Source organism: Oenanthe melanoleuca, chromosome 10, assembly GCF_029582105.1.
Source record: "Oenanthe melanoleuca isolate GR-GAL-2019-014 chromosome 10, OMel1.0, whole genome shotgun sequence".
Taxonomy (NCBI): Eukaryota; Metazoa; Chordata; class Aves; order Passeriformes; family Muscicapidae; genus Oenanthe; species Oenanthe melanoleuca.
The window spans coordinates 7,904,069-7,919,339 of NC_079344.1; the positions used below are offsets into that span (position 1 = coordinate 7,904,069).

Sequence of the window (15,271 nt, forward strand, 5' to 3'; positions counted from 1 at the left end):
GCTGCTTCTTACCACTCCTCCTACTGATTTCTGTGTTCTGTTTACAGTGAGGAGGATGTGAAAAAGAAATTTCTGAAGTCAGAAAGTCTCATAGTGATATTCTCTACTGGAATTTAAAAAGCAGCATTGTAAGTGTAGGGTGAAGTGTGAAAATCAGCCTGACAGTGTAGGAAAAAGGGGTGAAATATGCATAGAAAAATAAAGAAAACCAAGAATTGAGGTGGGGAAAAAAGTTAAAAGAAAAAAAAAAAGGCTAAAGAATTACTTGCTTTTAGGGAAAACAGATAAATCAGAGCTGCTCATATTTCATGTGATGTGTAATAGTTTTTCATCCTTAAGTTCTTAAAGGAAAAAGAAACTAGGCTAAAAAATTAGGAAATATGTTTCTAGAGGGAAGGCTGAGGCTAAGAATATTTTGCATATCTCACTTGCTGTTTTTACCTTATCTTAAATTAGAGGTGTGAAATCAAGAAAGTTAGTGATAGTGTATATCTAGCTGATTTTAACCAAGTGTTACAGGTATAATTTAAGAGTTCCTAGAATGATTGATGTGTATAGTCATGGCATTTGTGTCACAGGTAAAATAAAGTCAAATTGAAAATAGATTTAACATTAGTATTTTTAAGGCAACTTTGTCTCCCTATAATGTTTAGTATTGTAATGATGGATTTCAGATCACTTTTTTTCCTTAAGCTTCATATATATGAGAGCAGCTGAGAAACCTTTTCTTCTGAGGTTAAGAAAATTTCTATTTCACTCTTTTCCTTAAAAAACACGTATAGATCTTTTGTTATACTGGGGTTACTATTTTTTTTTTTATTTAAGTACTTTGTTATTAAACAGAAAAAGAACTAAACAGTGTAGAATTTTCAAATTATTGTAAATAATTCACCACATTCCTTGAAATCATGTGACATGAGAAACTTTTAGAATTTATAGCCACGATTGCAGCACATGGAAAATTTGCAAATGCAAACAAAGTAATTAGGAAGCTGTTAAAATTTCCAGAGCATTTAACAAGGAACAGAATGGTCTTCAACACTTGCCCTTTCAGCTTAACCTATTTGTAGCTTACAATGGATTTTACAACTTTCCCACCACATTTGTCCTTCAGTTTCTAAGAATGGCCCATGGTTGTTGGTGAGTTGCTCACTGTGTGTGTGAATTACGTGACAAGTTTAGTCATATGTTTAAATATTTCTTACAGATGCCTTCCAGGATGTCAGATTTGTCAGCAACTTGTCAGGTAAAAGGTCTTTGTAATTACAGTATTTATGATTGTATTCTCATTAAATAAGTGCTTTCATAATAGGATTTTCAAAAGTTTTGATCAATGTTATGAGTGACAACTTGGTAAAAGGTTAGATATAAAATAAATATAACTAATGTTTAAAGAACTGTCTGCAATAAGTAGGTCACAGATTTATAAATGTTATATAAATTACTTGGCTTCAAAGAGCAATTTCTCCTGGCCTCCAGCTTGCTGCCTTAGTGAGCTTCAGTATTTTGCATAATAATATGTATTGTAATTGACTATTGCTGTAAATATTTATGACAACAAGGCTTGCTCTGGAAAAGAGGTTTATCTACTGTCTAGAATGTTTGCTGTCTAAATCTGTTCTATTCCTGTTATGGGTAAAGGAAGTTCTTTTGTCTTACCTGGAAGTTTTACCAAAGCATTCTCACTGCTCTGGCTGGTGCAGGTGCTGCTGTGGCCGCTTGGTCAGACAACATGCTTGTTTCACTGCCAGTCTGGCCATGAAATACTCCGATGTGAAGCTGGGTGAGAGCTACAACCAGGAAATAGAAGAATGGTCAGTGGAAAAACACACAGAACAGACCTCTACTGATGCTTATGGTGTCATCAACTTTCAAGGTGGCTCTCATTCTTACAGGGCTAAGGCATGTATGATGTTTTGTTGTTTCTTTTTTTTCTTACACTAGCCATGTTGGTGCTGAATGCTTCATTTAACTTCTGAAATTGAAGGCTGAAAGTATTAACACCTCCATTTTGACAAACCAGTGTCCTTGTCCTCTTCTATTCTAGCATTTTTGTTGTGATTTGAATTCTATCTAATTTCTATTTGTAAAAGATTTTTAGTTGTGGTAGGAATTATTTAAAGCTTATGCAGTTAGAGGCTACAGGGTGTTCTTTTACAGTGTGACTCCTGTGGTCAAACTGAAGTGCTTCAGTGAGGGAGCTGTATTCTTTAGCTGGCAGAAGCCCCAAGGACAGTCCAGTGCTCCAGCTCAAACCATCTCTCTGAGGGAAGGGCCCTTGGCACGGTTCTTTCATGTTCTCAATAACAGTGTATAGGTTATGGGTTCCTTTGTACTTAGTGTAGCTTAAAATTGCTGTGAACCCTTTTCTAGGAGCACAGAAACACCAACCTGCACACACTCATTTCTGCTTCCTTCTGCAGAGTGTAAGTGGGGTTGCTCAAGTGGGGAGTAGTGTTTTGTTATTTAGAACTTTATTCAGGAAGAGTTCCATTTCCTACTCTCCCCTCCTCTATTCATTCAATAGCTCATACTGAAGATGTGGCAGCATTGTAGCTGATCAACCATCTACTTAATCTTATGCTGTTAAACACAGAGTATTAAAAAGCTGCCAGTTTTGAAGTTTTCTGTTGAAAAATATAGGCTTCATTTGTACTAGGAGCAGGGAAGGAAAACCAAGCAATTGTAAAACTCTGCAGGGGACACAAAGGCCTCTCCCAGCAGATGGCAGAGCTTTTATGGATACTTCTGAATTTCATCTAATTTAGAGATCATCCAGTGCTTTCATAGAGTCGTTTTCTAGGTCACTGTGCCAGTAGGTTGGAATACCATGATCTTTCTGTAGTTGTTTTCTTTCCAAAGCTTGCTTTCAAAACTGTCTCATCTGGACTATAGAGGATATAAAGGAAGCTTGTTCATTTATTGCATCTGCTGTGTTTTGAGGAAGTGAATTACAGTTTCCATAGCCAGGAGTAGGATAATATATCCTGAAGTACATCCTGGTTATTTTTTTTACACATTTGAACCTTTAAATTCTGTTCTTATGCCTGCAGTATGTGCGATTGTCATATGACACTAAGCCTGAAGCTATTCTGCAACTTATGTTAAAAGAATGGCAGATGGAGTTGCCAAAACTTGTTATATCTGTCCATGGGGGCATGCAGAAATTTGAACTTCACCCACGCATCAAACAGTTGCTTGGCAAAGGTCTTATCAAAGCTGCAGTAACCACAGGAGCCTGGATTATAACTGGAGGAGTGAACACAGGTAAGGAACTAGCAAAGAATGTGCTCAATTAACTGGATTGCAGAGAGCCAAAATATTTAATGTATGGATGCATTGCTACATCCTAAAACCAAGTAAATTTGTATGAGTTTGGTCAAGTGAATTTAAAATAACAAATTTTGAAAATGTGTATTTGAAAGTGGGCTACTGTTTGTAGTGAAAATAGAAATAACATATAGAGGGGTTGGGTTTTGGGCTTTGTTTTGTTTGGTTGATTGTTTTCTGTGTTTTGTTTTTGAAACAAGGAAGAGCTTAATGTGATTAAAAAGAAGTACAGTAAGGTGCTGGAAACCCTTTAGTTCTTGCTAATATTTGTTTTGTAGAATGACTTTATTTCCTCCTCTAGCATGGTGCATTTTCTTTGGTAGTGTGTCAGCAAGTTTCCAGATCCTAAAAGGCCTGGTTATCTAAATAAAACAGTTAAAGGTCCAGTCACCTAAATAAATATTTGTATTCTTAGTCAGATGTGGCATTCAATGCACTGGAATCTTTTTATGCACGAACAGGTGTTGCAAAACATGTTGGTGATGCTCTAAGAGAACACGCTTCCAGATCATCTCGAAAGATTTGCACTATTGGGATTGCTCCGTGGGGAGTGATTGAAAACAGAAACGACCTTGTTGGAAGAGATGTAAGGATGAATTACCTAACTGAAATAATTATTTACCTCATTTACTTTTGGCACATCTGCTCAAGCATGTTTTTCCCTTGCTTTGCATCATTGGAATATTTGCTTTACTATGGAGATACACTGACATCAGTGACTTATGCAAGATTGTTACTGTAAACAAGTTGCAAAATGCAAATGTGCTACAGGAGGAGCTTGTTCTTAAGTACAATCCTTTTCCCCTCCCCTCTATCAATAATATCAATTTGATATTATTGAATCAAATAACAAAAGTGCTATTACAGAGAATTCACATTTAGCGAGGATAATAAGTTAAAACATATTTGATGTGGAGTCTTCAGTGCTACTGTTTGCCAGAGAAGTCACAAATTTTCCACAGAGACACATTTTTCAAAGGATCTTTTCTCTATTACTCTTCAGAACAGCATCCTTTAGTGATGCAATTATCTGATTCCCTGCACAAAGTTCAGAGCTGCATCTGTTGGTGTATCTTAATCCAAGGCATGTTTATATGTGTCAGTGCTTCCTTATATGTGTCAGTGCTTCTTGTTGAGCCACCAGTTCTTGTGTCTACTTAAGTTTCACAGAAACTGTGTGAATCTCTGCAAGTAAAAGACATTGTTGTGTGCTTACACTTAGGTGGTTGCTCCATATCAGACCTTGTTAAATCCATTAAGCAAACTAAACGTCCTAAATAACCTCCATTCCCATTTCATTCTGGTGGATGATGGAACAGTTGGAAAGTATGGAGCAGAAGTTAAACTGCGAAGAGAACTGGAAAAAACTATTAATTTGCAACGGATCCATGCAAGTAAGTAATTCTGGTCCCTGAGGGATGTTGCTACAGCTTAATGAAACATCTGAATGACAAAACGAAAAAAAAAAATAGAACTCTGTTTATTCTTCAAGTCTAAAATTGCAAATTCAGCAGCTGCTCTGGACCCTAGTTATTGCTGGTAGGTTTATGATTTCTCTGAGACCACAGAGGAATCCTTTTTGAATAAAGTTGTCTTTTTACTTTGTAAAAACAAATGCAAATCACTTCAGGTCTTGGTGTGTTGTCAGACCTTATTGGTCTGATTAATTAATGGTTTTGACACTGATCACTTGCAGTTTCACAGTTTGGTGTTTTCCCAGTTGTGGAGCAACACATGTGTTCTGACTCTTACAGGAATGCTTTTGCAATATTTCCCATTAGTAGATGGTTCCTATGGACCTATGTTCAAACTGTCTACGTGTAGTCACCTTTGAAAATTATTGGGGGAAGTTAAAAGAGGAATTCCAGAAAGAAAAATTCTTCAGTTTTCTGCATTAGTTCATGAACATTTCTATAAGGAATCTCTTCTGTTTTGTAGACTCTATCCTGTTGTATTGGCCAACTTGGCAGTGCTTGTGTCCCAGCCCAGAACATAAAGTGCTTGAAACTCTGCATTACCAACAGTTAATGTCTGGCAGGCAGCATTTTAATGTTGATTCAATAGAAAGGACAAAACTGATTTATTAAATGTGTAAAACTGGCTTTAGCATTCACTGTACTCTTACAGCATTATCTGAGTTTCATTATTTGTTTGCCATTTTCTAGGAATTGGGCAAGGTGTGCCTGTGGTGGCACTTGTGTTTGAAGGTGGCCCCAATGTCATCCTCACAGTTCTAGACTTCCTTCAGGAGAGCCCTCCAGTGCCTGTGGTGGTGTGTGAAGGAACTGGCAGAGCTGCAGACATCCTGGCTTATGTTCACAAGCAGACAGAGGAGGGGGGGTGAGTGCCAGCAGTGCCAGACTGGCACAGAACCTCTGACTGGGTCAGGTTGGAAGGGACCACAGTGGGTCATCCTAGAGCACATGGCACAGGGTTGTGTCCAGGTGCTTCTTCTCATGCACAGATAAATGACAAGATGTACAGATGCATGGCATCTATGTGTGTCTGTCATCCACAGATGAGTTTTGAGACCATTTCTTCATGAACCTATAGAAAAGCTTTTTCTGTTTAGTGCAGAAAACTCTTGTCTGTTTTGAATGTAGCTTCAAAATAATAAAAAGGATGTGCTTGGGCTCCACAATATTTGGTGATTTCTAGTTAGTTGTCAGGCTTGCATAGATCCTTGAACACACTTGTGGGTCCTTGTTGCAGGGGCTGCCTCAGAACCTTGGGAGGCAGGGATCTAACGTACCTGTAAACCAAACAGCTTTATCCAGGATAAGATCACAAATGGGTCTTACTCAGAAGAATGACGGCTTATTATTTTATGTAAAAGTCTTTTGGTTGAAAGTATCTGAGAACTCAGTATGGGAAAGAAAGAAGGAGAGAGTTGAGTTGCTTTTAGGAGGCAGTAGTATAGAATTGTAGATGAAGTAACCTGTAGTTCTTTCTAAAGGTTACCCAAGGTTTTGCCACAGCAACAGTAATAAGCTTATAGATAGCAGGACTCTGAATGGACATGTTGAAACTAATTAAATGCATTGTTGTTCTTGCTGTTCATCTAAAACAATTGCTTTCCTATTTGTTTGTTTCAATCTCAGGAATGTTCCTGAGGGTGCTGAGCCTGAAATCATTTCAACCATCAAAAAGACATTTAACTTTGGTCAAAGTGAAGCAGTTCATTTGTTTCAGACACTGCTGGAATGCATGAAAAAAAAAGAACTTGTAAGTGGATCTTGCCATAAAATTTTCTTTGCATGCATTTGTGGATACATGATATGATTTTTTTTTTCTTTTTTTTGGATGTTTTAGTTATGACTACTTATAAAGGTATACTGTCATTGCATGCTTGAAGCAAAACCACTTTATAGAGGTTATGTATATCCTGAGTTCAGGGACAGGTGTCTCATTTGTGCTGTTCTGAGATATAAAATTACCTTATTCAGCTAACCATGTTTGCTGGTAGTTTAATCTCATAATCTGTAATGGACTGGAGAAGTAAACAGGATACTGTGTTATAGATAGCAGGGAATTGTAATCATAGGAGGAAAAGAAGTTCAAGTTAGCTGGAGGTTCCCACTAAGGAAAACAAACCAGAATGCACATTAAAAGTTTAAATTGTGATAGATAAGCTACAAGTTGCATTGAAGACAAGGTGTCTTTTATGTTAGGAATTGAAAAAGGTTTAAAAGACTGAAGCACCTTTGCCTGAAAATAACTTTCAAATATGTTTTCCTCATTTTGCTATTTTGGACAGATTACAGTTTTTCATATTGGGTCAGATGAACATCAGGACATTGATGTTGCAATACTTACAGCATTGTTAAAAGGTAAGACTTAATTTTTTAAGATCATTTGGAACTTCAAGCTGTTATTGATTAGTGTTTGTGATAGATTTATAAAATACTAATAGGAATCATAGGTTTTTAAACAAAAAAGTATCTGTGTTCTCATTGTCTAATGCTATAATGTGACATAAATGATGACATGTACAGCATAATTTTGTGGTGAATTGCTTGATTTGGCCTATTTAGGAAGCAAGAATGTTTATTATCTTGTATTATAATTAATTTTAAATTTTCTTCACTGTGTTTGCTTCTTAAGGCACAAATGCATCCGCATTTGACCAGCTTGTTCTTACACTTGCGTGGGACAGAGTTGACATAGCCAAAAATCACGTTTTTGTTTATGGGCAACAATGGCTGGTATGTAATGGTGTGGATTAAGCAGAATGATAATTCCTAATACAGAGAAACACAATTTACTGTAAAGGATGAATCATGACTTTAGGAGAGAGAGACTTTGGAATACTGACACGTTTATTTTGAGGCAGTAATTTGGGTGTACTGCATAGCCTTAAAGTTGTTTTGCTATTATGTATTTGAAAATGGTCCAAAAATTTTAGAAATGTGCTAACTGTTCTGAATAACCAGCAAAGAAAATACATTACAAAAGGTGGAAACTGAATTCATGTTAGTCAGATGCTCTTTCTTCACTACAGTTGCATGGCCTTAGAAAGTTCTTAAGAAACATCTAGTAAAATGCACTGTTGGCAGCACTGCAGTATCTTTTGAGGGAGGGACAAAATGTCTGGTTTTTGTAGTTTGAAAATAGGTTTAAGAACTACCAGGTGGCTCTTGCCTTTTCTCCCTATGACTGTAAAAAAACCCATGAGCTTATTGAGTGTGCAGTCATAAGCACATACTGTGTCAGGCTTATTGATTGCCATGATGGCTCTGACATCTTTGAAACAAACTGTGCTTTAGGTATTTTATGTCTCTTTTTTTTTTTTTTTTTTTTTTTTTGTTTTTTTTTGTTTTTTGTTTTATCCAGTATCAGTCTATGAGAACACCTCAGTTATGTTAAACCAAATGTCTCCTTAGTCCCACTGTCTCAGTTGGCAGTACCTATGGAGCAGTTCAAGTCTTCAGGGTATTGTCTCATCCTGTAATTGTGTGAAGTTCAGGGGATATTCTGAACTAAGGGCTCAAGACATCTTTATAGGCATGTAAAGTTTTTCCAGCCCTGTAAATGAAAGAGGTTGATACAGTACCCAAGTTGAATTTTTTTTACTGGCTCTCTCTAGGCTTTCCCTTTTTGCTTATTTGTTGTAGGTTGGCTCCTTGGAACAGGCTATGCTGGATGCCCTTGTGATGGACAGAGTTGCGTTTGTGAAACTTCTGATTGAAAATGGAGTAAGCATGCACAAATTTCTTACAATCCCCAGGCTGGAGGAACTTTATAACACAGTAAGTAAATTGCTTTTTAAGCTGCTTTTAGAGTAGTTTTTTAGTTGCTCAGCCTGTCGTGTCCTGGCTCATGTGCAGCAGTCTGGAAATTGTGGGGTGTTGGTAGGAAAGGTTCCTGTGCACAAAGTTGGAGTTGGGAAGTGGATGCTGGTGGCTGCTGTGCACAGCCCCAGCAGCACCAGAATTGTCTGTCAGCAGGTTGTTCATATGTGTTTGAAGGTGGGGATAGACACTAAAGAGAAAATTGCAGCTCTGTTGTGGACACACGGAGTGTGCAAACCACAGTGGGGAAGAGAATGAGACAAAGTCACGGGGGGGAAAACTTGTGACCAAAATCTGAGATCTATAGGGCTTCATAGGATGCATTCTGTCTGTAGCAGTTAATATCATAATAGCTCTACAAAGAGTTTAATTTGTCAACCTGCGTAGTTATAATTATTACTTGGAAAAATTTTGTTGCTGTAGGTGTTGATCTAAGAATTCCAAGGTAATTTTGATAACAGTATCCAAAGACAGAACAAAGAACCTTCCACCAAAAATTAGCTGATGTGAGTAGTATACAAATATGGCTTAGGTTTATGTTGCCAGTCTTGTTATCTGCTTTTGACAAAAAAAGAAAAAATAATGAATTATTTAGCTAATAAAATTCTGTAGAAAAGCCTCCTTGAGAAGTTTATTTATTTATTATATTTATTTATATTTTATTGTATTCTTATATTTTAAATTATTTTTTAAAATTAACCTCTTATGGTGTTGCTGTTGCATGCTAATTTCTCATTCCAAATTTCCCCTCTCTTTTGTTATAAAGAAACAAGGCCCAACTAACCCAACACTCTTTCATCTTGTCCGGGACGTCAAACAGGTATGCTGTCCATCTAAAAATCTGTCAAACTAGTAGTTATTTTTTGTTAATTTCTTGTGTGTGACTCTCAGTTTGATCTACAGGTTATTAATTGAATTTTGTTTTAAGTATTGAGCTACCTCTGCAGGATATTTTGGTAGTTTACAATTCTTCTGTTGTATGCTTGGTGCCTTGTTACCTAAAAGATGTTAAAACCGAAGAGTGTTTTCTTTCATCTTTATTTTGATTGTTTTCCTTCTTGGGGGAATTGAAAACTGATGCTCCCAGCCTGGAGAAATTTTGGCTGTTAAGACAATAGACAAAAAACCTCCAGTGCCTCCTCCACCAATGGATTGATTATCTATTCTGTTATTCTTCTTTTCTTCTTTCATGTGGAAAAGAAAGTATAACCTGGTCTTTCTTTAAAATTAATAACTGTTGAGCCATGTAGATGCTTTTTGGGTTTTCTGTTGGAGGGGTTTTTTTATCATCAAAGGCTTATTTTTTTATAAAATACCTTTTATATTCCTAGGGAAATCTTCCTCCGGGATATAAAATCAACCTGATTGATGTGGGGCTGGTTATTGAATATCTGATGGGAGGAACCTACAGATGCACCTATACAAGGAAACGCTTCAGAGCGATATACAACAGTCTGAGCGGGAACAACCGGGTACGTGCACTTGGGTAACAGCAGCCCAGTGTTCTCAGCTGAGAACACCCAAACCTTTGTCATTTGGAGAATGATGGAATCCATGTTGGTTTGTTCTTCTTGTCAATGGACTGGTTCTTTTATATAGTAGTAAGAGCTATAAGGCAGGTGAGAACTATCTTAAGATTAAGGGCAAACAACAGGTTTTGCTCTCCTCAACCTTATTCTAGCATATCCTAATTCCTTCTCTGTGATTCCCTCTTTTCCTACTCATAGGGGAAGAATGGACAGTACACATGCAGATTCACCAGGGCTTGGAGTGCAGATATTTTAGCTTCTTGTGCAAACTACACTAACCAACAAGTGTAACTACTCATTTAGTGGCTTCTTAAAACTAATGAAAACAAACAAGAAACCGTATTAAATGTCCGGTGAGAATTCTGGTTGTGCTTTTGTGTAAGTTCATCCATGTTTCAGTAACCAAACCCTTTCTTCTTGTTGCAGAGATCTGGGCGAAATCCTTCAAGTACTACTCCTCAGATGTGTAAAAGCCATGAGTCTTTTGGTAACAGGGCAGACAAGAAAGAAAAAATGCGCCATAATCATTTCATCAAAACAGCACAGCCGTACAAACCAAAGGTGAGGGTTGTGAGGGGAACACGGGGGGGGTTTATTTCAAGTAGCTAAGAGTGGGGAGCCTGCTGGAAATCCAAGTGCCACTGGAGTGAGTAGCAGCAATTGCATTGGCTTCAGTAAAGCTGGAATTTCAGCCTTGCTTTTGTACTTGTTTCTTCTAAACTGCAGCTTTATTACAGGATTCTGTAAAGAGTATTTCTGTATAGCTGTCTTATGGATAAGCTTTGATCTGTTAGGGAGCAAAAAGCCTATCTTTGACAGAATTCTAGAAATTAGGGTGGGATTCACATGGCTTGATAGATGGAACAAAATTTGGCCATGTGTTACTACTACAGGCAATTTCCATGAGTTTTTTTATTTGTATGTAGGTATATTAGTTATGGCGTTTCTTTGATCTATAATTCAAATTAATTCAGTCTCACAGTTATTAAAATGAATTGTACTCAACTGAAGTTTTTGAACAAAAGTTCCAGCTGCTTTTCAAGTCTTCAAAAATTTTCTTTCTTCTTTTTATAATTATTTATTATTTGGTATTGGATCGCTCAGCATTTTATTTCAAGTTTACAAAATGACCAAGTGTAATGACTTAAAATGTGACTTTGTGGTTTTATTTTCAAGATTGACACTGGTGCAGAAGAGGGAAAAAAGAAAAGAACCAAAGATGAAATAGTTGACATAGATGATCCTGAAATGAGACGTTTTGCTTATCCTCTGAACGAGCTGTTGCTGTGGGCAGTGCTGATGAAGAGGCAGAAGATGGCTCTTTTCTTCTGGCAGCACGGCGAGGAGTCCATGGCCAAAGCTTTGGTGGCTTGCAAAGTCTATCGCTCCATGGCATATGAGGCGAAACAAAGTGACCTTGTCGATGATACTTCAGAGGAACTGAAACAGTATTCCAAGTAAATTACATTCCTATTGCTCAAAATATTTTCTTGACTTCTACGGTAAAAGTAGTGGGCTACTTAAGAACAAAACACAAATTGTTCTGTTAGCACACTTGAAGACAATTATGTTTTGCAGAAAGATTTAAGTGGAACTCTAGTAGAAGCTTTATATTAGATACTGCTCTTTCTTGAGGGCTGTTACTAGTCTCGATTTATAGTCAAATTAAAAGGAGACTCAGTGTGCCATTTTCTTCTGTGTAATTTCTATGTATATTTTAATGGCTGTATTAGCATGCATATGTTTTTAACAGAAGTCACAGATTGATGTATTGTGGTTACAAATTGCAGTGTATCTGTATAGAAGGCACAAATAATAGTCCCTTAAAGTTGTGCAAATTGAGAATTTGTGCAAGAAAATTCATGCTAAACTCATGGTCATTTCTATAGATAGTATATTTTGTTTTGTTGGTTTTTTTCCTCATTCTAGTGAGTTTGGTCAGCTGGCAGTTGAGCTGTTAGAGCAGTCCTTCCGACAAGATGAAACTATGGCAATGAAATTACTGACTTATGAACTTAAAAACTGGAGCAACTCCACTTGTCTGAAGCTGGCAGTGTCCTCAAGGCTCCGTCCATTTGTAGCACACACTTGCACACAGATGTTGTTATCAGATATGTGGATGGGAAGGCTGAACATGAGGAAGAATTCATGGTACAAAGTAAGCACTGTTGCTGTATTCATGTAAAAAGGGTTAACGGAATTTATGTTTAAAGGGAAGGAAAGTGTGTGTTTAAAATGCTGTTAGTGTAAAGCTTTCACAACTATAGCTTTTATTAATAAATCCTGTAAACCAGTCTCCTATAACATAATCAAAACTGGAATATTTGTTGTAAACGCTTCTTTTGACACTCTATTATCTTTTCAAATAAGGTACAGAAATATAGAAGGCAAAAACCAGGCAAGTAGCCTTTAATCAGAGGCTTAAAGAGATCATGTGAATACTAATCCACTACTAAAAACATAGTAGTAACAACCCTTAACAGATGGAAAACCTGTTGTAAGACTGTAGTTTCATGCATTTTGACTTTTTACAGGGAGCACATAAGACTTGATATAAAAAAGCTTTGTGAATATCCTATTTTGGAGGAACTGAGCAAAAGCAGGGCACAGAACGAAACAAGGGTAGGCAAATTGGGGACAGGTTTTCCAGTGATGCCCTTTGTGTGATACAGATCAATTATGATCTAGACAGAGATAATTGATACAGATCAATTGAACCAAAATGGGAGTTGCCTATTTCTTTGAGATATTAGGTACCAAAACCTAATTGCTAGAAATATAATGAAATAAAACTTTCCTACAAAATACCTACAAGCATCATTTAACTTGTGACCTACTAAAATCCTCTTTGATAACTGATTAACTGTTTTCTTGCTTGCTTTGTAACAGGCTAATGACAGTAAATAGCTTTCACTTACTCTCTTCATCTATACCTTAGCTCATTTTTTTTACCATTAATTGAAAAAAAACCAAAACCCCAAACAAAACATACACCACTCCCCTCTCCCCCCAAAAACCACAACCTTGTATATCCTTTTAAAATACACTGTAACAATACACTCTTCCAAAGTTTCTGGGAGTGGATTAAATAACAGAGTGTGTACAGAACATCTCTATCTTTAGGCTTGGGGTACATTCTTTCTAGTAGCTTTTAATTTTGGAATTTCTTGGTTTTTCCCATTTCCTATGTCTTCAAGTCAAGGAACACTCTATATGTGATCCTAAACTCTTAAGTGTATATACAAATAATAACAACTAATTGTTTTCTACATTTTTCCCCGCAATAGCAAGCAAGTGAAATTTAGAGAATATATTTTCAGAGGCTATTCTGTGTTGGTATATTCTGATGCTTTAATGTAGTTGTGAACTGTTTACACTTAGTCTTCATCTTTTCCAGGTGATACTGAGTATTTTACTCCCTCCTGCTATATTGCTGTTGGAATATAAGACCAAGGCTGAAATGTCACATATTCCTCAATCTCAAGATGCACATCAAATGGCAATGGATGACAGTGAGAACAACTTCCAGACTGCAGCAGATGAAATACCTATGGTAATGTGGGGCAGAGGGCGATATTAAAACAATATTCCTCACTTAAATAATTAAATTTTTAAGTCCAAGAAGTGAAATTTAGTGCCAGAAAGCACGTATTTTTGTGTGGGAAGTTAACAGTCCTTTTATTTTAGGAGGTTTTTAAAGAAGTGAGGATCTTGGACAGTACTTTTGAAAAGCATGACATGGAGACTCCAGCAAAACCTAAAAGACTCCCAATTACTCAGAAGTTCTATGCATTTTATCATGCTCCAATTGTGAAGTTTTGGTTTAATACGGTGAGTTTTTTTTTCTGTGTAGTGTCTATTTTATTTGGAAATGCAGCATAGATTTTTGGGTTATTTTCCCAACACATAACTCTGAATCAATGTTAAGCACCATCCAAAAAGCAGACAAAAAACCCCTTAGCTTGCTGAGCTGGAAATGAGAAATACTTGATTATAAAACTGCATAAGCACATGCTGTGCCCTGTGGTTTGGGGTTTTTTAATTCTGTTCTGAGTAATTATTTTCATCAGTTGCTCGCAGTTCTATAACCATTTATTAGTCTCATTTGCATGCACAGCTTCATTTCAAACACTGTAATAGAAATGTTAGAATTTCTACTAAAGGAAACTAGCTGTAATAAGAGCAAACCTTTGCTAACAATAAATAGCTTATTACAGCTATTTTTACTTTTCTAAGACAAAAAATATTTGTATTCCCTTATAAATAATAACTTGTCTAAAGGGGTAAATTATCCTGTAATCCTACTTGAAACTTTTATGTTATACCACATCAAAAGATTCCATGTACCTCTATAAAGGATCCTTCAGTAATTATATATATATGTTTTATTTGCTTTTTCAGTTGGCATACTTAGGATTCCTCATGCTCTACACATTTGTGGTTCTTGTAAAAATGGAAGAATTGCCGTCTGTTCAGGAGTGGATTGTTATTGCTTACATTTTCACATCAGCAATCGAGAAAATTCGTGAGGTATGCCTGTAACAATCTGGGATTTTACCTTTTTTGTCAGTTAAAACAGTATGCTTAAAACTATTATTATGTAAATAAGAAAACTGAAGAAAACTTAAGCATCAGAGTATAAAATGTAATACCTTTATCTTGGTATAGGCTACTAGATGGAGGTCTTGTAAAACAAGGTGGGTAAAATGTGTATTTATTTGTCAGGCAGGCTCTACCACTTTGCTATGACCAATATTTCAAAACAAAAAAAGCATTAGTGACACAGGGGAGCCATCATAACCACAACGTTCCTGGCTAGCAAGAGACTTTACAGAAGTTCTGAAATAATTTTTAAATGGGGCATCTCACGTTAGTCCCTTAACCTGGTACCTCGGGCTCAAGTGGAGGGCAGATAGGGTTCATTTTTTGCCATGGTAACTGCCTCAAAAGAAATAAAACATCACCAAAACCCACTAAATCCAAAATTCCTTAATAAATTGTTTAGTCAGAGACCCTTCTTTGTTGAGAAGCTGACACAGTTAAACGCTGGTTTTGGTTGCTCATTGTTTAAGAGTTATCCATTTAATAACTATTACATTTTTGCAAGTATGGAAATGCTAG

At 36.6% G+C, this 15,271-nt stretch overlaps 1 protein-coding gene across 1 annotated transcript in view; it reads left to right on the top strand.

Moving 5' to 3' along the window:
* Nucleotides 1–15,271, top strand: part of TRPM7 (transient receptor potential cation channel subfamily M member 7) — a 52,556-nt gene that overhangs the window by 20,674 nt on the left and 16,611 nt on the right. Inside the window, exons 3-20 of the mRNA XM_056500152.1 lie at nt 1,208–1,246; nt 1,704–1,902; nt 3,054–3,267; nt 3,792–3,916; nt 4,553–4,724; nt 5,496–5,670; nt 6,432–6,555; nt 7,088–7,160; nt 7,435–7,535; nt 8,445–8,579; nt 9,388–9,441; nt 9,953–10,093; nt 10,577–10,711; nt 11,327–11,607; nt 12,080–12,308; nt 13,548–13,703; nt 13,838–13,981; nt 14,552–14,680. Coding sequence (XP_056356127.1) covers nt 1,208–1,246; nt 1,704–1,902; nt 3,054–3,267; nt 3,792–3,916; nt 4,553–4,724; nt 5,496–5,670; nt 6,432–6,555; nt 7,088–7,160; nt 7,435–7,535; nt 8,445–8,579; nt 9,388–9,441; nt 9,953–10,093; nt 10,577–10,711; nt 11,327–11,607; nt 12,080–12,308; nt 13,548–13,703; nt 13,838–13,981; nt 14,552–14,680 — 2,626 coding nt within the window. The remainder of the gene's footprint in view (nt 1–1,207; nt 1,247–1,703; nt 1,903–3,053; nt 3,268–3,791; nt 3,917–4,552; nt 4,725–5,495; nt 5,671–6,431; nt 6,556–7,087; nt 7,161–7,434; nt 7,536–8,444; nt 8,580–9,387; nt 9,442–9,952; nt 10,094–10,576; nt 10,712–11,326; nt 11,608–12,079; nt 12,309–13,547; nt 13,704–13,837; nt 13,982–14,551; nt 14,681–15,271) is intronic.